We start from the raw sequence: 27,207 nt of genomic DNA on the forward strand, positions 1-27,207 counted from the left end.
GCCCGACCTAACCCAGAACAGGTGTGTACATACATTTAACTCCCTTTAAATATACATACGCAGCAGCACTTTGCCCATTTTCAGGAATGTCCCCTATTTCAGAGTATCAATGATAACACAGCAGCAGTGTCTCCTTTGATAGTTTGGTCAGTTTGTACTCAAGACAGAAGTCTTAATGTGTCAGAAGGTTACTATTGCTTAGTGAATACATAGGGTCTGTCATCTATGGAAGCATCTGCAACCATTGGTTACAGCATCTGTTGCAAAGGTAGAAGATGTTTTCTACTGGGGCATGTGGCAGCCACAGACTAGTGCAAAATCGTAATAGAAAGGGCATCCTGGCTATGCATGTCAAAATTGTTTGGAATGCTTACCCATACTGACTAGCTAACTGTGAGCACTCATTTGAAAGGTCTGGGAGTATCTACCACGAAAGGAAGTACTGACTTACTTTACTCTGGAGCCAGAGATTTAGGTCCAGCTTCCTACTGTTTTTAAATCTGAAATTCATACCAGTGTTAATGTTCTAATTTCTTTGTCTAGCATAAATTCCCTACTCAGTGTACTAAAAGAATTTGTGTCAATGGCTTATTCCAGTATTGCTTTATACATGTCAGATGAAAATAATTGGTTTTCATTTTTTATATACTAAATGCTCCTGTGTATATAGGCATTGAAAGACTTTCTAGCCAGACAGAGAACTGGTAGGATGGCTACTGCTGAAGAAGTGGCCCATCTCTTTGTGTACTTGGCCTCTGATGAAGTAAGTATGAACAATAAAATTTCCTGTCACAGAATCCTGTGCTACTTTGCTGTTTCACAATAGACAGAAGTTGCTTTAGGAGGATTTACATTGTCTTTAAGATGGATTATTAAAAAAAAAAAAACAAAAACCCAAAACCAAAAACACAAACAAAAAAGCCCACAATATTTTATTGAGTTCAGCCTGTAATGCAAGAAGTACTGTAATGTTGACAGTGATTGATAAGGCATTAGGTGTTTGGTACTGTAGGCTGGTGGTTTGATGTCATCCAAGCAAATTGACTGACCCCAGATCATCCTGAATGATACGAGAAATGGGCTTGTCTGCTTTTCCACATTTGTACCATGGCTAGATCATGTTTTAAGGAGGTAGAATTAGTAATCATCACTTACCTTCATTATTCAAGAGCAAATTCAAATTAATTGTTCAAAGACTGTTGAACTGCTGGCCATTATAGCTGAAAGGGCTAATACTCAGAGTGAATTTACCTTTTCAGCATAAGAAAAACCACAGATTCACTGAGGTTGTTATACACCAAACTCTTAATGCCCACTGCAGTGACCATGAGCATGTATCAAGGTAATTTTGGGTGCTATAAATTTACTATGAATCTAAAACTGGCTGGATTCATCTGGGCTTGTCCAGTAGTCCCACTGAGCATTAACACAGTATTTTAATGGAATTAACGCTGTCTTAATGTTGCTATTTCCAGTAATCGGTTTCCCATTTTCATCTTGGTTTTATTCCTGTAAAGGTACTAATTTTTTTGAGTCTGGTCATAGGGTTTTCAACCAGATGTAGACAGAATTCCAGTTTTCCAGTATATTCAGTATGCTTCAGTATTGACATACAGAAGAATACCAACAGCTTAGTTGCTTACCTCACAATCTGCCTGATTTAACTTTTCAGTTAGGTGACCTTATAATTATTGGCTGACCTGATCAGATTCTGCCAAGCTAAAGAGCTAATAAAAATCATACTGTGATGTATTATTCCTGCAGGTAAGACACCTATAGCCTAGTTCATGTGACTATTGCTTCTAATAATATTTTTGATACACTCCCCCGAGTTAGCCAAAAGGCTTCCATTTCTAAGTTTGTTTGTATTCTACTTATTCAGGTATTTTTGTAAAACAAAACAAAAAATGCTTGTATAAAAAGAATGCCAGGGTGGTTGGTTTTTGCTTTGTTTTGTTTTTTCTTTAAATTAAAAGAGAAAGAGTTTCCCCATAATTAATAGCCATGAAAAATTGGTTAAAATTGTTACTTGTTATGTTATTTCAGTCTGCCTACATGACCGGTAATGAACTAATCATTGATGGAGGATGGAGCTTGTGATTGACCCTACTTGCAAATGGAAATTCATACCATGAAAAGCAAGAAGTGAGGATTGTGTTTCTCAGATAAGATAGCTGGCAAAGATTTAGATCACCCATATGATGTCCTTCAAAACAAATTTGGTACATTTTTACTGTTAGATGTTCTCTTTCTAGATTGGTTTTACTGATTCACTTTTCCCTAAATAGTGAAATACTGGAGTAAAACATAATTCATGTGGCTTCAATTTCTGGTAACTCCAAGAACATGAGAGAATAGCAATTTAACATGTAAGATTTCAGAAGGCAAAGAATACTATTAAAGGTACACAATCTGAATTGTGCTTTAAGCAAATCTGAGCAAAAAGTAATTGAATACTACCTTTATTATCATCCTGCAAAGTATCTGGAAACTAAACATTCACAATTAGATTTCCTACTAGCATTGACAGACTGTCCTGAGAAAATGGAACAACTAGTATTCAATCATCTAAACTGATCCTGAACTAAGAGTGGTTTAAATAGAAGAAGCAGAAATAATAGCAAGTTTGAAGATATGAACATTTGAATAATTTTGTTACTGTAAATGTTTCTGTATTCGAGAACACACTAATTGCAAATTTCACTTGAAAGCAGATTCTGCCTTGCAAATTACAAAGTAAGTTCTTTCTGCTCTGTACTACCATTTGCAAAATGGTTTAGAACTGTAATAGCTGTAGAAAAGCACTCTGAATTGTTGAAAAGAATATCCAATGCCTGACAACACTTACAGATCCAAAGTCGGCAATGCAAGACAGTCAAACACTGTAGATACTTGGTGTATGGGTGCATGAAACTTCCTGTGTATGCAGCAAAGGGTCAGTGTACATGCACAGCTGCTTTGTGCAACTGCCATGTCTATTTCCCAGATCCTGGGCAAGTTAGGTTTTTGAAATCTGGAAAAGCAGTAGCACAAAAAGCAGTACTGGCTTGTTGGATTGGCCCCTTTGTGAAGTTTGGGAGGGATTTTTGTTTAAGCACTTAACTACTTAATGAAGACCGTGCTGTTTTCTTGAAGTAGAAATGATGGAGAGGAGCCTGCTCTAAAGCTTAAGACTAAAGCTTGCAAAATGTAGATGGCATTAAAATTGTGTAGTTCTACAATCACATAGAGAGCACACTAACTAGTAAAGAAGAGGTCCTAGTGGGAGAAATGGCGATCAGAACTGTTTCATTAATGGTATAGATCACTCCTAAATTGGTCTTGGAAGCATCATTACTATATTTTGTTTGGTTTTATCCTTCCATGTACAAAAAGTACTATGCAAGGACATCACTCTAGTAGGCATGGATGTGGGGCTATATGTGCGAGAATTATACTTACATACACAGGTGGATCTCCATCAATATGCTTAGACTTCTGGCACACAAGCAAAAGGAGTGGATTTTACAACTCTAGATAGAGCAGATACGTTCCTCTTCAAAAAGATGTATTGATACTGGACAAACGTTAAATCCTTATGCTAGGTGCGAGGCTTTGTATTCTATTGCTTGATTGTCAAATATCAGTATAGTTCATGGTAAAACAAAAGGCTGTTTCTACAAGAATTTGTGTATGTTTTTATTGTGATAGCACATGGTAGCTTTGATTTATGAATCAGAAACCTATTAACAGAAAGTCTCATACTCTGGGGAAAAAAGCCATAAATCCTGACCCAGAGATCTAAGGCACTCAATAACCTGAATTCCAAAACTATTTGTTTTGCTAACATACTATTAAAATGAACATGAATGACATAGGCTGGCTGCCTGTCTAGAAATAAGGTTACCTTAATAGAAATCGCTTGCAGCCCCATTTATCTAGTTTGTGAATGAAGCTGGATGTAATTTCATATGTATTCATATATTTTAAATACATCCATATGTGGCAGAGGAATTAAAGAATAAATGTACTGAGTGTGATTAATCAGTAATCAGAAAGCAGTGGGGGAAACGTTCAGTATTTTGTGCCTGTCTCTGTAACAACTGCCATGTTTTTTAAATTATTTTTTAAGATTTTCAGTATTAACTGAAACATTAATAAAAATTATTTGATTTCAAAGATGATTGAGCATGTCTAGCTAAAATCGGACTTCTTATTTTAATATCATAGGTAAATGTAACTTTTACAAATGGGACAGTATTTTGGATGTTGGCTTCCTAAGGCTTATTTTTGGCTTAAATTTCACCCTTAATTGTGCTTGGAAGCATTCCAATTTTGTGTAGTTTGTTTAGGGGGGTTTTGAGTACCTGATATTTCAGAAAAAGACCCTGGCAGCCAAGCAGGATTGAGCTGAGGCAGAAATCCAAAGTTATCCAAAGTGGTTCCACTTATGTTCACTGACATAAATTCAAATGTTGTTACATTCAGGCTGGCAGGATACCATTTCAATGGTTTTGGGGTTTTATATGAAGGCCAAAGTCCCTCCTCTATAGTAGGTGTTTTCAGACTTACCTTGAAAAGAGAATCTTCCCACTGCAGTAACACAGGAAACTTGCATTGTGTATTCTGAAAATATAATTAAGAATCTTAAGAGAAAATTCATTATACTTGCTGCATGCTGAACTTAACATTTCTAAGTTCACTGGCGACTGTAACACACAGATGCTTCTCAGGAAATGCTGCTTTTGTCAAAGAATTCCTTCGATAAAAGGAGATGCCAATTGCTTTTTATGTTGCACTAAAAGCACAGGGATACGGATTTTCAGTGGTAGTGGAGAAGCTGGTGGACCAGGAAAAAAAAATGGGTGAAGATTGCTGTCATTTGCCTTACTAGGAAAGCTCTTCATGGATGTATTAACAGTTACAATGCTGAAATGCGTCCAGCAGACTTGCTGGAATTATTAAAGAAGGCTTCTTGATGCTCTTGTGACCTCTTAATTCCCTGGTCTGTTTTAATGCAAATGGATAATTATCTTTTTTTCCTTTCACTCCAATGATAATAGAGGATTTTTTTTTTTACTTTTCAGATTGTAGGTCTTTTGGGAAGGGTGAGGGGGGGAAGAGACTTCCCTGATTCAGAGTCCATTTTAACATTTTAACTGATCAAAACCCAGTGCTTCTTTCTCTCAGGGGGCTTCACTCTGTCTAATACTACCAGGAGCAAAATAGCAGCATGTTGCTTTTGAATCTCCTTTCATACAAACCACAGAATCATAGAATGTTTTGGGCTGGAAGGGACCTTAAAGCTCATCCAGTTCCAACCCCCTGCCATAGGCAGGGACACCTTCCACTAGATCAAGTTGCTCAAAGGCCCGTCCAGCCTGGTCTTGACCACTGCCAGGGATGGGGCAGCCACAGCTTCTCTGGGCAACCTGTGCCAGTGCCTCACCACCCTCATAATTAAGAACTTTTTGCTAGTATCTCATCTAAATCTACCCAGTGTAGCTTGCAAAATGAGGTTTCCAGAGTAGGTCTGTCTCATTCCCTCACATGCATGTATGGAAAAGGTGGACACACTGTATGCTTATTTAAGAAGGAGAAATACTTGAGCTTCTTGATGTTGGTTTGCTTTGTTTGTGTTTTTTTTAGTTTCCTGCCTTCCCCAGTGCAATTTTTTCTGCATGTACCCAGAGCAGAATCAGCTAGAGATCCTTACCCTTCCATTGCACCTCAGCTCCAGCTGCAGCATTGTGGTCTGAGTAACAGGACTGTGCGTGGCTTCTGCCACGGGAAAGGCAGCGTAGAACACAACCTTTTTAATGCGTGCAGCTTGCAGGGAAATTCCATGTGAAGCGGAGGCTATGCGAGACATGCAAATCTACTTCTTTCTCATCCGTTGTCCTCCGGGACGCTGTGGGCTCAGGAGACTCGGGTCACAGCGCCAAGTGGCACGAAGGCGCCAGACGGAGGCTTTGGCTGCGGCCTCATGAAGCCGCGGCGTTGGAGGAGGGCCTGTGGTTCCAGCAGCAGCAGGGAGGAGGAGCCGGAGCCGGCACAACGGTGCCGCTGGTCGCAGGGAGCGGGATACCGCCACATCACCCCGACGCTGCGGGACCAGAGCTGCACGGGGAGCGACCCCTTCCCTGGCATCCCGCCATTCCACAGGGAAGTCCTCTGCCCCTCTGCATCGCCATCGGCGCGGCTGGAGGCGGCAGGAGAGGTGAGGCGGGGAGGAGGGTGTATCAGGTGTTACCACTTACCTCCTATGGGCGATGGTATGTGGTTTGGGTTTCTCTTGTTTGGTCTTTTTTCTAATTATTATAAATGTTAGTTGCTCTGACGGTATTTGTGGTATTTTACTTGTATTCTTGTCTGTACTGTGTGTGTACAAAGCAGAAGAATGTTTGGGTTGTTCAGCCTGGTGAAAAGACAACTCCGGGGAGACATTATTGTGGCCTTTCAGTACTTAAAAGGGGCCTATAAAAGAGCTGGGGAGAGACTTTTTAGCCTCTCGTGATGAGGTGTAATGGTTTTAAACTAAGAGAAGACTGAGGGTGGACGTGAGGAAGAAATTCTTTATGACTGTGGTAAGACTGCCACAGGTTGCCCAGGGAGGTAGGTGGTGGATGCACAATCCCAGGAGACATTCAGGGGTCTGGATGTGGGTCTGGGCAACCTGATCTAGCTCATTGCAGGGGGATTGGACTGGGTGACCTTTGAAGGTCCCTTCCAACCCTGTTATATGACTCTATGACAAGTCACCAGGGCAATAGAGCTAATAATACAGCCATCTGCACGTGGCCCCTGACAGCTATTTCTTCAGCTCTCCCTCTCTTTCCTCCTCCCTACCCATTAAAAACAATAAAATTAAAATCTCTAATATAAACCTTTCTGGTTTCAAAATAAGGAAAGTATATTTTACAGGGAGGTACTAAAATAAGCCTCTTACTGGCTGGTTTCCATGGTACAGACCTTAATCTCGCGGTATGAATTCTGCTCCATGATTTCTCAATCACTGATTTTTGTCTGTATAGAGGTGAAAGTTTGAAAAACAAAACAAACCCATAAAAAACACAAAACAAACCACAACCAAATACCATGAACACCAAGCCCCACAACTACTGTGGTCTCATTAATCCAACTGGCTGTTACTTGAAAGTAGCAGTGTCAAGAACCTAAGAGGGTGAAGATGTGGTGCAAGACAGTCAAGGACAGCACATACACTGTCAGACCCCTCATTCACACCTTGATTCCTGTTAAGTGGAACATCCAATATTCTTGCTTAGTCAAATACACTACTCTGAGCTATGCATTTAGGACCCGACGCTGTTGAGGTGGACTTGGGTTTCTCAGAAGTATTGATGTTTTTTCTCTCAACAACTATGTGATCCCAAGAACTGGGATGTTGCCCATACACAACTGGATGGAGAGCGATACCCTTCTGTCCCTTACCCACCCACTCTTCAGAATGACAAAATTAAGTACATATACCCTGAGGAAATGGTAGGTGGAAAGAAGGAGGGAGGCACTGGTATCTTGCTCATACTTCCTGTTTCAGTTAGTATACTGGCATTCATGGATTCCCAGCCCCAATAAAAGGATTAACAATCCAGGAGGGGGGGGTGGGGGTGCGGATGGGATATATTTCTTTGTTAAAAGGACTTCAAGACCACAACTGGTTCCACAAGAAGTAACTGAAAATATAAAAAAGTACTGGAGTTGGAACAAATGAACATTTTACATTTAAAAAGGAAAGAAAACAGAACTGTTGCCTTAGAAGACATGGAAAGTGTTTGCCTATGGCTCTGTACTCTTCCTCTGTGCCTTGGCTGTACCTCAAGCTAATTTAATATCAGAACAGCTCAAACAGAACCACCCCGGTGTTACAATAGCCTCTCTTTGCTCATGGCACCAATTGTTCTCAAATATGAAGCATGTAATTATAAACTGAAGGCTTGATAATTGTGAGAATTGGCTCTCTGGCTTGCTCCCAACAATCTAGCAAGGAAGGGATTTCTTGACTCAAAAGTTCTGCTTAACTTGAGCAGTGTTTCTATGGCCAGAGCAATGTAAAAGACTTCCAAAAAATGCCATTAGCACTGAAATGTAGTTAGAGAATATATGCACACCTTTACTGTCTGTGACTTTTGCTTACCTGCACCTGTGAAACTACAGTAAACATTCACACAAAACCAATTCTGACACACAGACCAGTGCACCACCATATCTCTTGTTAGCATCTTTGGGACAAGAAATAGATCGGTTAGACTGAGTAAGTACAATGACAATTATCCACAAACAATTCGGACCTTATCTCTTACTGTTAGAAGTATCTCCATGGGACATAAGCAGTAAGAAAGAGCCATGTTTTATTAGCTTCATATGATTATACAGTGCAAGTTGTGCATAGTTATGATCTTCATTCAAAGAGGCATCTTCTCTTTAGATATGTAGTCAGCGTGTTTGTGAATAATCCCATCTAACAGAAGCATGTTCTTGAAAATTCCCCTGAAAATCAAGCTGGATCTGGTAAGGTTTATGTTACAGAAAGTGTCCACTTGTGTGTGTGCTTTAGAAACTACAGTTGTTGCTCTTAGCTTTATGAAATGGTTGCTTCCAGTGCCATGCACACAGAGACTTTGACACTTTCAGAACTAATGGTCATGGTATGTGGAGTTGACAGCAAATAACCTTTATGTTGCACTAACAGGAGGTACAAATATATATATATGTGTATATATATATACATAACAGCCATTCTTTTAAGGAGGAAATAACAGGTTAGTACAAGTCACTGTGATTCTACAACTCAGACTTTTTAATTCAACTTTTTTAGTGCTTCACTTTGTAACCTTAATACTGTTCTGTTAGTTCCTGTCTTGTTTTTGCATATAGCATACACAGACATGCAAAAAACATTAAAATTCCAAATACCTGATCTATGGGGAAGGAGAGGAAAATCACTGAGAAGCCTTCAATCTGGAGAACAGTATTACATGCTGCTCTCTAACTTTTCTATCTTTGTTGCTTTCCTTAGGTTTGCAACAATGGTAAAGGAGGATACTGTAAAAGACAATGAAGATTTTGAGCCATCAGTATGTGAGAGAAATGGCATGATTCCCTTGCATAAGCAAAGTGAGGTAATTAATTAGGGTCTCAAAGTACAATTTCAGTCAGAGGGAACCTTCGTTTTCCTTTGGTTTTTCTTTCTACACGCGTTAAAATCCCTACATTGGAAAGGAGCACAGAGAGAAACCTCCTCAGCAAGAATTTGTTACAATTAACAGATGTTCATGTTTTTTAAGTCTGTGGTATGTTCGATTGCTGGAAATCAGTGGTTGCAATTTCAGCTTTAAGTGGAAAATGCATCAGCTTATATTTTACAATCAGCTATTTAAGAGAATTTTGTGGACTTCAAATTGCTTCTTTGCTTTCAAATTGTGCCTGCCAGTCCACTTGCTGAAAGCTGTTCCTGCATGTCTTCCTTATCTAAGAAAAATAAACACCTCCTCCAGTTTTAAAGTTCTATATGCATAATTCTAGTGTTCTTGGAAACTTGTATGGCTTTAAAAAAGATTTGCTGTAAATGCAAGGAAGAATAAAGTTCTTAACTTAAAAGGCACTTTAGAGCAAACATATAGTATTGACTGTAAAGATAAGTACTGTATGGTGTGTCTTTATACACACTGGTAGCTGGCAATCACAGGGTAGATAAACAAGTAAATGCTGAAAGCTCACAAGATTTGTGTTCCAACTGTGACTCTGAGTAAGTGATATATATATATATCTAGAGACAAAGAGGCAAGACAGAAAAAATTAATTGGAAATGTGGAACTGTTACTGGAGGAGGGCCAAACCACAGTATAGGCAAGAATTTCATGTCCGTGCTATGACAGTGAGATGACATGAAGGTGAATAATCATAGGAGAAGGCAGATGATTAACTTGTCAAAAATAAGGACCCTAAAAATGAAGTGAGACACATATCCAAAAATGGTCAAAAAGCACTTTGGCTATGAAGATGGATAAGTAGATGACTCACTATAAAAGAACAGCTTCAAGGAAACATTCTTCAAGGAAATAACTCCTAGGGTAGTATTTCTCCATCTCTACCTTGACTTACTAGTTTGACACTTCCAGCAATGGATCATGTAAGTAATGCTTGCACTGGACAGCTGTTCTGTTTCGTTCATCTCTAATCATAAGTAGTTTTGTTATTTTGGTTCAAGGCTTTGCAACAGAAATTATTTAGGGGTTATATTAAAGACACTGTCTTGCTGGAATGATGCTTATCATTAACTATACTGTGAAATCTAGACTGGAAGTGGAACCTTATCAAATTGGTTAAAATATTAACAAATATTTAGCTTGTATACAAGACAACCTGAACTTGGCTTGTTAATATCGTTTCTTCATCAAATATGAACAGCTGCTATTTGTACTGGGACAGGAGTCCTGTCAGTTGCAGATAAAAAGGCAAGTGTCCCAGAGTATTTCACATGCAGTTCTTTTTGCCATGCAAAAACAAACACATCACCAAAAATCAGAAAAATACTACAAAGTTGGACCGTTCCTATGGCAATAGTTAAAAGTCTGTGGTATATTGGATTGCTGGAAATTAGTGGCTGCAATTTCAGCTTGAAGTGGAACTAATTAACTAATGTAGTAATCTGTAGACCGTGTGGAATTCATGCATCATAGCTGATTTCAGGTCTTGTACACTGCTTCAGGTATATCCAGTGCTGTTTCTGAGGGAGTCTCATTCTTTTCTTTCAGGAGGGACCAGCAGTAGATGCCAGAGGTACTGGTGGGAATATACAAACAGAAGAAACTGCTCTCTTGAATCACTGTGCTCAGCAACCTCTGGAACCAAAGTCAGGGTCTTCAATACCTCCAAGAACATGGAGCCAAATATTTACATGTCCTCCTCAAGGTTTACTGTCCCAAACAGTGACAAATGGTATGTACCAGAGTCTAGTTAAAACAAAAAATGGCAAATGAAAATACTCATTTCTCTGGATGTGATAATATTTGTCCATTGTCCTTGAAAATAATAAAGGGAAATAGCTATGGTTTACATATTTTACTTTTGTTTCAATGTTTTAGCAGGAAAAAAAAAAAACAAATCAGGTGAAACAAAGGTTTGAATGTATATTTTTTGTTCCTCCATCCTCTCTTGTGTGTTTAGCATGACAGGTCTGTTTTTGCATTGCAAATTGTTTTAATCAGAAGAAAGACCTCCCAATTCTGATCTTGATAGTATGTTTTGGTGTGGGAGCATTGGGATGATTATAAACACAGTAGGATTTTTGTCACACTAGATGGCTTTTTGTTGAATTAAGGCAACAAATATGAGTCTTGCCAGAGATAACCTCTTTTGTTTCTTAATACTGTAGGTGTGTAAAGCCAAGAATCCTCCTAACTACATGGAAAACTAACCCATTCTGTTTAAGATGTGCCCTACACTGAAGGCTCACAGAATGCCTGGATAACCAGTTATTTAAGACTTTTCCTAACAAAAGACACTTCCTTCTTACTGCAATTTTGAAGTAGCCAAAGACATGCAAAGGCAAGATAAGTTAGTGAAAGTCTTTGCTTTAAGTTCAGGACCTGTTAAGTGCTTTCCACAGTGGCCCCAATGCTCACTCAGTACTTTCTGGTCCCTAATGATGTTCCTGGTACCATTTTTTTAAGTATCTTAGCATCTATAAAATCAGAACATCAGTTTAGGGAGCATCAAAGATGAATTAATCATATTGTTATGATTAAGCTAATTTTTAAGGTAAGTGATTTTATTTTTGAAAGTCAGGGTACTGTTTTCATTAGTAGAAAAACAAAAGTGGTCTAATAGCAAACAAAGTCGTCCCCGAGAAATGACTAAATAAGAACATTTACTGTTCTGTTCCAGTTGCAGTTGTGGTCCTGGTTTGGGCTGTGGTTTGGTCCATCACTGGGGCTGAGTGCCTCCCAGGTGGAAATCTGTTTGGAATTTTGTTTCTTTATTTTTTTGCTGTCATCGGAGGGAAAATTTTTGGATTCATCAAAATACGAACTCTACCCCCTCTCCCTGCTCTTCTGGGTAAGATATCCTTCCTTCATTTCTTCCTACCAATTTGAGTGGTTTGAACTGTCAAGTAGCACCTGCATGCTAGGTATGTTTGGATTGGGAATAAACAAACTGTGTCACACTCAAAATCTGTAGATTTTCCAAGTGACTTTTATCTGGTCTTCTCTGAGAAGGTGCAAAATTCCCCAACCTGTCTCAGGTTAAACTGCTGTATGTTACTAAGGCTCTCTTTTTAATTCTTTGGGGACCAGAGAACTGTATACCTACAGATTCTAAGATTATTTTCCTTCAGTCCCCTCTGTCACAGTTACTTAAAATTTGGGTTTAATGTTACCAAAACATTAGACTTAATTATTAGAATAATTAATTCATAAGGAAATTATTGCTGAGCAATTTTGCATGCATCTTGCACAATGAAAGTGTTTTCCAAAGAAAACACTACAAGAATTCCCTACTACTGGTAGTCCAAAGCAATTCCTTTCTCCTTCCTTTATCTCAAAATAACTGAAACCTGAGAAAATAAAACTGACCACAAGGAGTAATTCTTTTGAAGAGAGTTATTTTGAATCAATCATAACATTTTTTTCATATACACATTTTACATAAAAGTGCAAAATGGAAAATGATGTTAATTCTGTCATCATCAGAACCTTTTCAGACTCCCTTCCTAAAGGAGGTTTTGGTTAGATCAGTACAACATTGTGAAGTGCTGCGATGTTAATGAAGCTGAAAAATGAAGCTCCAGGTTTTTCTCACCAGTTGTATACCACCCTCTTACCATGCTTAGTGGATAAACGAGTAAAGCTGTTGACAGACAGTAAAATTTCATGGCACAGTAGACTACAAATACCTGCCTGCAGTGCACAGGTGAGATTTTATAACCTGCATAGCTGGTGTTGTGCTTCACACAGTAGCATTGCTTACAGAAGGGCTTGATAGCATCATATATAGCTCTGTCCAGGTAGCATGTGTGTTCTTGCACTGCTTAGTTTCATAACTGAGAATAAATTCAAATGAGAGGGAGGGAAGTTTTGCACGTTGCGTATCTGCCTGCAATGACATGAATACAGAACGTAACACACAGGGATTCTGCCCTTTCTTGGTAAACAAAGAGAAAAAAAGGTAAAACAAAAAAAAATTCTGACCATTTGTATTCTGCTTTTTCCTTTTTTAAATTAAATCTGCATCTAAAAATTATGAGTTAGCATGAAACTGCTTGTCAGACAGGTAACCCTGAGCAACAGAAACTTAAACACGACAGCACATGTCTGTTGAGTTGCTTAGGACAGAGTTCATCATTCAGATCCCCAGTCTTTGAGGAAAAATGAAGAAATCTGTAAGTCAGAGGAAAAGATGGACAATGTCTTTGAATACTCTCTTTCACACTGGTAATACAATTCTTGTACTCTTACGTGCCTTTAATCCACATCTGGTAGGTGCAGCTGAGTGTCATGTGGATGGCTGAGCATTTCAGCACATTATACTGAGCCTCTGTTTCAGGAAGAAATGGAGTGAAATTGCTACTGAAACAGTCACCTAGTATATTTTAGATACACATTGCAGAGACATTTCTGTAGCAGGCAACATGGAGCAGAACAGTGAAGATATCCATTGAGGTGGTGGTTTTTTGATTTGTTGGGTAGATTTCTAGATCAGGGTAGCTCCAGTGATTTGGACCTCATGCAGACATTGCAAAGAGCATGTGGTCATTATGCTAGCCTGATATAACTGTCATGAGGCACATTACTTATGCCATTTTTTTTTTCCTGGGAGGTGGTAGAAAGAACAATGTCCAAAAATTTAGTATGTTCCAGGACAAATCAAGTCCACAGCCAAGGCTCGCACCAAGCTGGGACCAACCTGAGCAGTGTTTACTTTTCATCTTTTTTTGTTTCCTGTTTCTTTATATGGCTAATACAAATTTATGACACAAAAATGTATGTTTGAATCATCAGGACCTGCAAGAATCTCTGCAGATCTACATTTCGAGTCAAACTTCCCTGTACTTTTCCATATCCTTCCAGAACCAGAGTTCCAGTAGCTTTGCAGGAAGTCTCTGATTAGGTAGTTTTGCTAATATTTGCAAAAAGTTGGATCTTGCAAGTAGCTGAAGTAGAAGATAAGACCAAGTTCCTGATTTTCCACCCCCCCGCCTTTCATAAAAGTCATATTGCCAGAGACTTTTAAAATGTCTGTTAGCTGTTTTAGATTGTATTTCCCAATGAACTCAGCATTATCGTTCCTCTGATACCTGCATTTCTTACATCTAAGAGGATTTTAATGACTTCCAACTTCTGAGGTAAATACACAGTATTAGACAATCTTCCTCTTTTCATGTTAAAATAAGCTAAGAAGAAAAATATCTTTAAGGATGCAGAGGAGTCTTTGCTTATGGCAAGAATGACCTGTACCTGGTGAACAAAGCTGAATTCTGGTGACTCGCACTAAAGCTACGTGTCAGAATCCTGCGGATTTATTAATTGGTGATCTGGTGTGTTCTTAGGCCACTTTCATTGCTTTAAACGTGTCTCTCTCTTTCCATGCTTTAGTCCCCATTGTTAAAACATGGTTAATAATTCAGAACATTGTTTCTTCATCTCTCATCAATACATAATATGGTGTCTATTTTTAGAATGCCATGCAAGCTTTCCTTGTGCAATAAAAACAAATAATTTGACAGGCACTTACTTGCTTTCATTTAAGGGATGCTACTTTCTGGTTTCCTGATCCGAAATATATGGTTCATTAGTGACATCGTCCAGATAAATCTGCGCTGGTCAGCAGCACTGAGGAATATTGCTCTTTCAATTATCTTGACCCGAGCAGGACTCGGCCTAGATCCAAAGGTATGGCAACAGCTGTCAAGGTACGGCAACAGCTGCTTCTGTGAAGCAATGTATACAACAGCCCTCAAAAAAAAAAAAAAATTGAATAATTGGTTTTGTTAAAAATATTGAACTGTTAAGTCTTAAAGGATCTGCAAATTAGATTATAGAATCATAGCATGGTTTGGGTTGGAAGGAACTTTAAAGCTCATCCAATTCCAACCACCTGCCATGGGTAGGGACACCTTCCACTAGACCAGTTGCTCAAAGCCCCATCCAGCCTTGCCTGGGACACTGCCAGGGATGATGGAACCACAGCTTCTCTGGGAAACCTGTTACAGTGTCTCAGCTCACACTAAATTACAGAAAGCATAGTTTTTATCATACAGTTATATGTGTGTTAATATTGGTAGTTGGGTTTGTAAAGCAGGCAAGCAATCAAAAAAATACCTGAAGAAAACTGATTTTATGACCACTTTCCCCTTGCCTTAAACAAATTTCCTAAATTTTGTGACCAGACCATCTCGAGGACATGTACCCTCTGGTTTGTTGGGAAGAGTTTACACTGCCTGCCAAACTCCCTGTCAGTTTATACTGACAAACTAATGCAAGTAATGGAAGGGATCCCCAATCCTTGAAAAAGAATGTTGCTTTTGTTTTGTTGTTGGCACAAATAAAAAAAACGCAGCCAACTAAACCATCCAATCTTGTGTGTCTATTTTTACTTCTTTATTTCTTTGGGTTTTTGTGGTGTTTTTTTTTTAGTCATTGCCATTTAAATGCAAATATATTACTGGCAAACCTGAGTCCTGCTGCACTACAGAAATAATGCTTCACATCACAATTAGGTTTTTTTTGCTCACAATGAAGTCCATAATGCTCCTGTGAACAAAAACATAGTCTTCCTCTGCACACCATGAAACTTGACATCCCATAAATTAATGAAGGTGAGGTTTTGCTTAATCAAAATCAGCTGGCTGAAATAAAGCTGTACCGTATTGGTCCCTACCCATTTAAGTTAAAGGGACCATTTAAAGTTCATAGAAAACTTAGGTTAAGTATAGCTACTTCAGAACAACTAAAATGATTTTACTTAACCAAGGAAGACTTGGGAGTTGCCAATGCTTCAGATATTTAGGAAAATAGGGTGTTGTCATTCTTGAAGAATACCTGGCTTCCTAGGTTAAACTGTCTCTTTTCCTAAGACATTGAAGCTTGTATGAGCATCTTGTTACACACAGCTTGGATGCCCAGTTCTGGGAGATGCCTTTTCTTTATATTCCATGACAACTTTTTTTTTTTTGTTTGCCGAGGGAGCTTTGTTTTTGACTCATTTTTCTCCCATGTGGCAATCGAAGCTCTGGAGCAATGCTTTGATGCAGTTACAATTGCTCCTGGTGTAAAACTGACGCTGTGAAGACAAAGATGTCGGTTGCTCTGGTAACTGTCAGCCCTAATTATGCTGGTAAAAAGTGTAACTCACTGAATTTCCCCCCATCACCCCGTATGTCAAAATTAGGGACCTGTCCTAGCAGAGTCATGTTTGTAACTAACTTTTAAATGCAGCTGTTACATGTAAATACTCTGGTTTAGAGAAAATTTTTAATAGAAGTTGCTGAGCCAAATGGACAGCTGGAAGAAATGCTTGGCTCCTTGTGCCAAGTGTATGTTGTTCTACAACTTTTCATGACTTACTGATGTGGGATTTTTTTTTTGGGGGGGGATGCTTGTGCAACTTGTGGGATTACAGCAAATTCTGCTGTGGGTGGAGCAAACGGCCTCAAGTAACTGTGGGTAAGTCAGCTATGTTGAGGGTGCACTTTTCAAATGGATCCCTGTCCAGCCTCTCACATTTACCTTGCTCTGCACAAGAAGCCAAACAGAATTTTCTGCCCCTCCTTCCTGTGACATGCAGGAACCTTGATGGGCCTAGATTCAGTGGGTTTCAATGCCACACTTGGAATTTTGTATCCAAATCCAGTTGCACTTGAGCCTGTCTCAGGCTTAGGCCATGTAAATCTGTCACATCCTGTACTGCAGCTCAGAGAGGATTCTTTTCATGAACCTTGTCAGACTGTACATTAATTTCCTCTCTCTAAAGACAAGAAACGGTACTGAGACTAATGTCTGAAAGTGTTTGTATATTGCAGGCTCTTAAGAAGCTCAAAGCAGTCTGTTTACGGCTTTCCTTTGGACCATGCATCTCAGAAACATGCACAGCTGCTGGTTTTGCCTACTTGCTCATGCATTTGCCATGGCAGTGGGGATTTATTTTAGGGTAATGTACTCTCTTTTCTCCTGTATGACAAATGTGTCTGTTTTCATGCTACAGTTAAATGATCCAAGTGCAGTTAGTTCTCTGCACCGAAAGGAGACCTCGGTTTAATGCCAGTTAGTTAGGAACCTGTGGTTAGCCCCCATGGTTGTTTGCGTACCATTCATGTCTAGCTCTGTGGCTAATTTAAAGGTCACATTTCCAGGCTGTGGATGAGTACTTGCATCATTAATCTTCTGTGTTTGTGATCTGAGCACCTGAAGAAGGCTGGTGTGACCATTGAGTCTTCAACCACAACACAGAGGGCTTCCAGGGACAGAAAATGATACCACAATTTGGAGAATTTGCATGCTGGAATTCAGAATTTCCTTGTAGAGAAGTGCATGTAGGATAGTCTTCCTGTCACAATTCAAGGATAAGGATATGGCATGTTATATTCTGGAGTAATATCCTTAAAGAGGAAACGTTTTCCATCTATTTCTATCTAAACTGGTAGAATAGGTCCAGATGCATATATGGGAGCAAGATGGATGAACTCCTCCTACGCCACACACTCATTTTTATGAGAAGGAACTGGGCTACTGACTCATAAGCATGTCTAGACTAGATTCCTAAATGGGACAATTAAAACATATATCAGGAAGCATAATTGGCCTGCAGTGTAGACTCAAGTCTTAGAGCCCTTTATTTTTAATACTATTGAGCTGGGCAGGGAGAAAGAGCCTATTGCAAATGTGTGTAGAAATACCCCTGCTTGTAAGGAAAATACCTTATGCAAAGATTTGTTTATTTATGCTTTAAAAGAACTGGGGTCAGAACATTCTGAGGTTTTTCAGTTCAGTGCTTTCTTTTTAAGAGAGGCTGAACCTGTGTGTTTTCAGTTTTGTTCTAGGTGCAGTCTCCCCTGCTGTGGTGGTTCCCTCAATGCTGATTTTACAAGCTGGGGGATATGGGGTGGAGAAAGGTGTCCCAACTTTGCTAATGGCAGCTGGCAGCATTGATGACATTCTGGCTATCACAGGCTTCAACACTTGCCTTGGAATAGCTTTCTCTTCTGGTATGCTGGTTAATCTGTGTGTGGTGAAATCCAGAACAAACAGTGATGTTTTGAAGAACATGTGCTCTGTTATAACTGACTGGTTTGTAATTTAGTCACATCTTCTTATAAAGTTCACGTATGGACTTGAATATTGAGAGGGAAATTACTCATGATCGAAGGTCTTGATGTAACATTGCTCTGAGTTGTGGGTCACAACAATTTTCAGAGAACATTTTTCCCTCTCTGCTCCCTTAGCTGCCAAGTCTTGCCCTGCATTCCCAACATAATGCTTTCACATATCCCTGGGTTTGGCAGTGTTCTTGGAGTGGCTTTTTCTCTGTCTTTCTTCGCGCGAACTTCCAGAGAGAGAAAGATGCACTATCCAGTTCTTTCAGGTCCATACGTTCCATCCTGAACCCCTTTGCCCCAAGTAATTTAAAGCAGACACTGCCCTGGAATAACCCTTGTAGGTGTACAGTGTGGTTTGTGCATGAAAAGTCTATGTATAGCTTACTGAAACAATTTTTCTTTTGCCAAATAGGTTCTACTCTGTACAATGTTCTCCGTGGGGTACTGGAGGTTGCTGTTGGCATAGCAGCTGGGGGGATTCTGGGAATGTTTGTTCGATACTTCCCAAGCCACGATCAGGTAAAAACCCAGTAAAAAACTCTTAATGAAATAGAGACTCTTTGATAAGGGATAATGTTCTTAACTTAGTAATTTCCATGCTTCACATGAAGCTGGTTTTGGGGAAAGCGGTGTACAGAGCTAACAGTTTTCAGGTTGCAAAGCCTATCAATCGAGGATGTGTGTTACAGGTAACTGTTTACTGCACCAGTAACAATGTATGATCTCACAGTCCTTCCCAATGGAGAATTTGGAACTGAGCTCACCACCCTGCTCTCATTGAAGGTGGTGGAATTGTCCACACATAAAGGAGAAAGGGTCTGATACCCATTTCAGACAGTAAAATAATCATCAATTAGATTGATGTGTAACACATTTACTTTTGTAAGTGTAGGCCTCTTTCCAGTAGGGCTAAGATTAAAAATTGAGTAAAGCAGACAGATTGTAGGTGTTAAGTGATGGGGCATACAAGTAGTGCTAATTACAATGTGTTACTTTCAATGAAAATCAAGCCTGTCTAAAATGATAGATGAATTTACTATCAAGGGGCAATTAAGCAAATAGAAAATTGTGGAAGAAAGTAGATATGTTCTGGACTACCTAATCTCAATTTGCAAAGCATCTGTGGCCCTCAGTGGGACCAGAATTTCTTCTTATCAAATACCATAAGAAGATAAAGGAACTAAACAGATAAATAGAAATGGGCAACATTGGAAGAGATATGTCTCCTGCAAGACTGGATCAAGACCCGTCTGGTGTCAAGGATTTCACCCCTCCTTGGATAAATCATTCTAGTACTTGAATACACAGGTAGAAAAACCTGTTATCACAGAGTTGAAGCAGGGCTGTTAGAATAGAGAATCATATTCCTTGTGATACAAAAAGCTTACTGGCAGTGAGACTTCAGATGGGCAGAGGACAGAAAATATTACATTTAAGAATTTTAAGATTTCTTAGGAATTAATGTCAAAAAAAAACCAAACCCTCTCAATACAGCAGTTTACATCTTACTTGAAAACTTTGATTCTTTCACAGTGGTTAATGACAATTTCTATTTTCAAATTGTTCCCTTCAAAATCATCAGCAGACACCTTTTTCCTCCATTTCTAAAAGAAAATCACTTTTTCTGTTTGTCTCTTTCCTTGGCTGCAGGTGTCTCTGGCATGGAAGAGATCGTATTTTGTACTTGGGCTGTCCATGTTTGCTGTTTTTGGCAGCATCTACTTTGGCTTCCCTGGATCAGGAGGGCTCTGCACATTAGTCTTAGCTTTTGTTGCAGGTGTTGGATGGTCTGAGGAAAAGGTAAATGTTTTCATAAAGAAGCGTACCATAGCAAAACGCTTTTGTGTGTACAGCCTGACAGGAGTTTGAATTCTGTCAGGGGTGATAACGATGCATTTATGAAGCCTTAGGAGGGGTGTGGATTAAAGAAAAAAGCATTCTACATTTATTTTGTAAGTCTTTAACATTTAGCATGACAGAAAGTTATGTGAATATATATCAATACAGAGCCTAATATACTGGCAGAGAAATGCTCACACACTTGTCTTAGACATCTTAAACCGTTTAAAGGAGATTTATTGTCAAGGCACTTGACTAGGAATCCAAAGCTTTATGTCGCAGCTCTGAGAGTCTGTAACATTACACTGTCATGTTACAGTCAGATTTACAAACAGGTTTCCAAAATACAGTTGTATGCATGGCCTGAATACCCTGAGGTTTTTTTATGCATGGTTTTGGGGTGTTGAAATGGAAAACAGTAATTAAGTGTCTTCTCTCCTCTTTCCCAAATTTCAGCCAGTGTATTCCAGAGAAAAGAGAGCAGGATAGGGTGATATAAGGCCATATAAAAAAAATACAAAAGACTGCTTTTTAGTTACTTTTTCTTAGCTACTACGCCTGCTTCCTCTTACTTTTGCTGCCACACTGCATTTCTTTACCTCTCACTGTATGTCTCACTGTCTCTTTTGTTTGATGTCATCTACACTAAATGTTTTGAGGGCATCTTTCTACAGCTGTAGCCTTGAGACATGCAGTAGGAGAAGGGGGGAAGAAAAGGGACCAGATATAGCAGAGCCCATGTTCTTATCCCCATCTAGACCCTGAGTTCAGTAAGATCTCAAGGTTTGTTAAAAGAATGAAAAAGAAGCCATGGTTTCTATTTGGAAGTATTACCTTGTTGTCCAAGTTTAAAAGAAGAAAAACTCATCTTGGGACTTAACTACTTAAGGACATTAGAACTGATAAAGCTCTCTGTTCAGAAAGGACTTTCTGCAGTCTATAAATGCTTAATTTAAATTATTTTGATCAGTGAATGAAGCTTTCTGGCCTTAAGGATGTTCTTTTCAAATGCCTTAGCTTTTTTCTATCAGGTACAGTGAAAGATTCCAAGGTTTTCCTGCTGAGCTTCTCATCACCTCCTACTTCATCCTAGATCCTCCTCCTTCCACCATCCATGGTGGAAGTCACTTGACAAATACTGTCCGTGGAGAACAAGGAACTTAGTACCTATTGGTGGAACAGTTAAGCAGACAGTAAAAAGATTGAAAGGATGCCAATATCTGTAAAGAGGTTTTGAGGTTTTCTGTTTTTAAAAAAGGGTGAGATGACAAGGTGAAATGAGGCAAATAAAGAAAACTGTTCAGCAGTCTGTACATTTCCCCCTTGTTCTCTCTAAGGTTACCGAAGTTTCTGTGTTACAGTTTTCTACCATTCTGTTGACTGAAGAACAGGAAGATTCCTGTTTATCCTGGCAGCAGTTTTAGGAAAATTGTTACATGTAAAATTCAAATGCAAGGGAGAAAAGACAGCATTGCCCTTATACAGTACCTCACACTGGAAAGTTCAACTTTTTACTGGTATGGGATTTCAGACTTGCTCAGTCTAATTTTGCTCCTGCTCACATGGAAACAGGCCTCTGAGCGCAGCACAGAGTTAGGTCTTCATTGAAATTTAGAGGGTCTGACTGTGCTCAGATACAAATGGAAGAACACATTTAAGCATGCAGTTCCCAAAGGCTCAGAAACTTCACGGCAAAGCTGTTCAAATTACAATGTCTCCCTAAATACTGAAACCATCTGTGCTTTTATTTTCTTCCTCTTGTCTGTAAACTGCTCTGTCACTCTTCAAATATCGGTGACTTTTATTTCTCTTCTTGAGATAATAAGCATTTATTTACTGGCAGAACTACACACTCTGACCTTCAAAAGGTATGCAACAGATTTTGAATCTTTTAGCTCAAAGAAGAAGCAATTCTGGACAATCTTTATGATACATTTTCACTTCGATTAATTAAATCTTGTGTCTACTTGGCCATATTTTTGTGAATTTATGTATTATTTTTGTTTTCATTACAGAAAGAAGTAGAAAAAATTGTTGCTGTTGCATGGAATATCTTTCAACCTTTTCTTTTTGGTTTAATTGGTGCAGAAGTATCTGTTACATCTCTTAGGCCTGAAACTGTTGGTAAGATCATCCAATAATTATCCAGCTTTCATTACTGGCTTCCAAAGAATATCTATAAGGAAATCTAAAGCCAAGCAGATCATGGCTGACCCCCCCCCCAAAAAAAAAAAACCAAAAAAAAAAAACCCCAAAAACCAAAAAAAGAAAGTCAACCCCACTTTAAAGCTATGGTTTTAGGAGCCTTATTCCTCTCAGACACCTATGCACGAAAGTACTAAGAAGTGTTTGTCTTTGTTGCAGGACTCTGTGTTGCTACATTGGGCATTGCCCTCGTCGTGCGAATCATAGCAACGTTCCTGATGGTGTGTTTTGCTGGGTTTAATTTCAAGGAGAAAATATTTATCTCATTGGCATGGATCCCCAAGGCCACTGTCCAGGTAAGCAGCTCAATATCACTTTCATTCCAGGCTAAATCTGTTGTCCTTAGCAAAGCTCCTCGTAACTACCATAGTAGTCAGTAGGGAGAGGATCAGGCTCAATAAAAGCAGAGTGTAGATATGGACAGTTCATATTCTAAACCACTGTAAGTCTGCTTGAAAACTGCATGGACAGCCTTTTATGTGAAAGTTTTTTGCTTGCATCCTGGGTTGTACTCTTAATAAATGACAGCAAATTCTACATATAGGAAATTTAACTATTTCTCAGCTATTGCACATTACTGTGCCTTTACATACAGGTTCTAAGAACTTTCAAAACAAAAGTGCTTCCCTCTAATACATGAAATGTCTGCAGGAACAGTCACATCAAGAGGCTTAGAACGGGTTTTCAGTTTGTGGTAAGGGGTAGTCTGACAGCCATATGGATACAGAAGCCTCAGGCTGGCTGCATTCTTTATTTCAGTGACTGTTATTTATTTAGGTGTCACCTAAATAGCATGATTAACTGCAGACAAAAGTTAATATTCCAAACTGGCAAGGATTATTGCAAGATTTGCAAACTGTACTTTCAGAAGCTGCTGCTAGTTGACTGTTGTCAGGATGCATTCTGTGGTAGTTTAACAGCTGCAACGCAGAATACACTGGCTCATTTCATTTATCACAAATCCTCCAGAAATGCAGGTAAGAGGACAGCTACACAATGTTCTTCATGAGAGGGAACCACCCAGATAAACTCATTAGCATAGAAAATTGAAAGTGTATCCAAGCAAAAATTGTTCTCATAGGTATAACATTTACTTTTTATTTACTGTCTAGAAATCAATCGACTCAATGTACTACAAATGTCAAATTTATGCTAAATATTGACAGATGAGTAGTCTCCTTTTTTACCTCTTTCAGTGCTAAAGGCTACTTGCTCCATTTCATCATTTTTTTCTTTCCTGCAGGCTGCAATAGGCTCTCTTGCCTTGGATACAGCAAGAAGTCATCAGGATGAGCAACTGGAAAAGTATGGAATGGATGTACTGACAGTAGCTTTCTTGGCTATCTTAATCACTGCTCCAATTGGAGCTCTGGTTATTGGTTTGGCAGGGCCCAGACTTTTGCAGAAGGCTCAGACAAATAGCAAGGAGGATGAGGAAGGTGCTGTGGCTGGAGAAGAAGCAGAGGCCTGTGAGCCTTCGTAAGATGGACATCTACAGGAATATGGCCCTTCAGCCCTTATGCTTCTGTTGAGTAAACACAGGATGTCTGTAACCTTTCTGGAGGAAACCAAACCAAGTATCAGTTATGTCTGATATTTTGAAAGCATCCCTGGCAGATTTTTATGAAATATTCTTATGTGTTGATAGTGCCTTAAGAGATAAAATAGCTGAACATGCAGTGAATGGGCTGGCCAGGCAGTGAGTCACTGAGAAGTGAGCAGTCAACAGTTACTTGAAATATGTGGGTGTGAGGTCAGGGAGAGGATCAGAATTGTTCAGGCACAGAGTTGGAGTTATGAAGTGGAATATAAACAGGAGAAATTGGAAATTAATGTGAATAACTTCTTGATGGTTGAAACTGGGCCATGAGATACCAAGTTCAACTGGTCAAGAATGCAACTCTCTGAATGAGAGACTGCTGGCATACAGTGAATAAATCCTGCCATGGGTTGGTGATTCCCTCTCCTTCCTCATTCAGATTCCAAAAGTTGCCTTCTCATATTGCTGTTCTTCTTCAGCTCACGTACTCCTTTGTGCCTTCAAAGTACTGTCAGCTCTGATCATAGCAAGAAACAGCAAGTGGTACTTACATGCTGAAAGAGACAACTGGGTCCTTCATGGGCTGTTGTAATGGAGGTGTTGCTGGTGCTAGTAGAAAATAGGACTGAGCTTGAAAATGGCATGAGGGTTGTGGGGAGGTTGTAAGGACTGGGAGAGGGTTGTATGGGATTGAGATGGCTGCTTCTTCACCTACGTTCCTCAGTCTTCACACAACATGATGTCAAGGGAGGGAAAGCCAGCTCTTCAGCCACTGAGTGGCTATGTTCTGGTACTGGCCACTGCAGGACAGACGGAAGAGTTCTTCTCAGGTGGGGTTAGCTGACAGGGCAAGGCCAAGGTGGCAATGAGTTGTCACTTTCTTCCTCAGTTCCTTTTGAGCAACTCAGTGATAGCAACAGACCTCAAATCAAGATTCCTAGGTCAGCTGGGATCTCCTATTGCTTTGTCCTAAATGAATACTCATCTGGCTGAGAAAATGCCATGATCCAGCCCCTCTCGCATCTGCTTTTGGACAATTACAGCAAAGAAAACCAGGTATTTGCTAGAAATATAGCCAGTAGTGCTCACTTTTCCAAGAGGTGGTTTGCTGAATTGATTGTGGAGAGTGGAGGCCTCTAAGACTTACCAGGGTATTGTTTACCTCTGACTGATGCAGAAAACTGATACACTTTAAATGACTGACCTTAAAAATACAGTGTTGAGAGGGACGGTTCAAAGTGAAAGGAGCTTCATTCTCACCTACCTTCAGAAAGGCTGGGGTGTGAAGGCAGGTGTCATGAGGAAGCTGCATTAACACCACAGTGCTAGCACCCTCAGTACATACCCCCAGATCCTATGGGTCTTTCAGAAAAAACAAGTTTCTCTGTGAGGCTGTGGATCATAGTAATGACTGACAACAACCGTGTTAAGTATCTTGCCAAAACACTTCACCAGGGGGAGCAGAAAGCTCAAATATGGTATTCTTCAGTGTATTTAATATAGATGTCTCATGCAGAGTCAGCTGCAATACAGTACACGTCTGATATTCCCATTCTCACAATAATTTCTTTTCTCTTCTCCTTGGCTGTTCTAAAGCCAGAAGTAAACCTCTGCTGATTGAAATCCTGCTCATGCCTTAGCTGTGGTATTGGTTAGGGTTTTGTATTGAGAGGTACCAGCAGACCTTTCACATTCTTGCTATGTTTTGTACAAGTAACTAGCTCCAAGTAGGCCATTCCCACCTCCATTCCCAGGAGGAATCAGCACAGCATCGCTCAGAAACTGCAGGTTTTCATAAAATCATAGAATGGTTTGTGTTCAAATGGACCTCAAAGACCATCTGGTTCCAACCCCTTGGGGGCTTTTAGCAAGAATGCTAGATTGTGCCTGTATTCAGGGTGCCTCCGTGCAGATATCTGCACTACAGCCAGAAGTGAACTGAACTCATTTTGCAGGCTGCTGTGCAGAATATATTTGATGTGTCTAGATCATTTTGGCATTAGTAAGAAAGAATTGATCAATTCTGTTTTAGCTTTTCCAATTTTAATATGCAACACAAAAATGTGCAAAAATACTTTTAAAAGAAAACTACCTAAAACTGTATTATTTACAGAGTGTTCTTGTATGCCTCTGTACACAGATTAATTGCACCTCAGTAAGTATGCCTTGGTATATGCCTCCCCTTCCAAACCAAAAAGGAAGCTTCCTGAAAAATATTTTATCACTGTGCAATTCCAGCACAGTGATAAAACCAGGAAATTCTTTGATAAGTTCTCCCCATACAGTTGTCAAGAACTTTGACATTTTTTCACCATATATGCTGCTATATGCTCTGCTTCCTTGGGGAATATACAATCTTCAGTTCAGTTCATGTTTGTCCCCCTGACCAGAAAGGAAGATGCTTTCAAACTACACACTGATGAATGGTTAGGGTGCTGTGCCAGGTGGTTATTTTATCAGCCACTGACTTCTGTGCCTGTTCTGCCTACTTTGCATGGCTAACAGAGGCACCTTGTTTCTTAAATAGGGGTAGTTTAAATAGGAGTTTATTTTACTTGAAATCATAATGTCTGTAAACCTAACTGATGAGGGAATATAGTGTTCAGTTCATCAGTGACTGTGTATAAGATAATTTTACTTGAGTAGAACTTACAGGAATAAAAGCTTTATATAGTTCACTTTTCTGTAGAGTTTTATAAAAAGTAGACTCTTCCTGCAGAGAGGGATCACTAATGCCAAATCTGGAGTCTGTTCAATAGCAGGAGTGTGACATGTAAGGATTACAGCCCTTTTAAATTTAAACACACCTTTAGCATGCAAGCAAACCTCTGACAAACAGATGATAACCTCTAATACTTGCTCACCATCACAACAACATCTCATAAACTGAATTTATTGTGCTTCCTTCACCAAACTGCACTATCAATTTATTCATTAGCTCGCTCCCACCATTCCAAGTGCTTGAATAGCTATACCAATGAAAAGCCCCATGATCACCTCTAATCTAAACAAAACTGAATCAATTTTCATTCCCTTGCCATCGTGTGTGGATGTTTCTCACAAGACTCCTTTCCCCCAGCTTTTATTAAATCTTCAGAAAGAATCAGGTTGAAGCTGTTACCCAGACCTGCAGATCTAAAATGAAAAGCATTAATGCTTTGTATTGCTTCCCTCCTTGCCTTCCAGAAAGGAATAAAACACCTGCATCTTGTCACAAAAAGAAATGATGGGTTTTTTTTAAGTAACTATGATGACAATTTCAGCTGATTTTAAACAGCAGCTACCTTTGAGACATACAACTTCACTTGCT

At 39.4% G+C, this 27,207-nt stretch overlaps 1 protein-coding gene across 2 annotated transcripts; it reads left to right on the top strand.

Annotated features, from left to right (window-relative positions):
• Positions 1 to 26,000, top strand: LOC133216299 (sodium/hydrogen exchanger 9B2-like). 2 transcript variants are annotated; one of them, XM_061360892.1, is made up of 13 exons: positions 1 to 21; positions 671 to 763; positions 9,017 to 9,119; positions 10,755 to 10,938; positions 11,887 to 12,057; positions 14,749 to 14,891; positions 17,021 to 17,148; positions 18,027 to 18,202; positions 18,726 to 18,832; positions 19,964 to 20,113; positions 22,168 to 22,276; positions 22,517 to 22,653; positions 23,601 to 26,000. In XM_061360892.1, the coding sequence occupies exons 2-13, from the start codon at positions 759 to 761 to the stop codon at positions 23,838 to 23,840; spliced, it is 1,653 nt and encodes a 550-aa protein (XP_061216876.1). In that variant the 5' UTR covers positions 1 to 21; positions 671 to 758; the 3' UTR covers positions 23,841 to 26,000. The 2 variants fall into 2 exon arrangements, with proteins under 2 accessions (XP_061216876.1, XP_061216877.1); XM_061360893.1 differs by lacking the exons at positions 1 to 21; positions 671 to 763 and adding an exon at positions 5,949 to 6,199.
• The last annotated feature ends 1,207 nt before the right edge of the window (positions 26,001 to 27,207 follow it).

The sequence above is a fragment of the Neopsephotus bourkii genome, unplaced genomic scaffold (assembly GCF_033783945.1).
Source record: "Neopsephotus bourkii isolate Nb327-2 ecotype Australia unplaced genomic scaffold, CSIRO-AGI_Nbou_v1 NB_1037, whole genome shotgun sequence".
NCBI lineage: Eukaryota > Metazoa > Chordata > Aves > Psittaciformes > Psittacidae > Neopsephotus > Neopsephotus bourkii.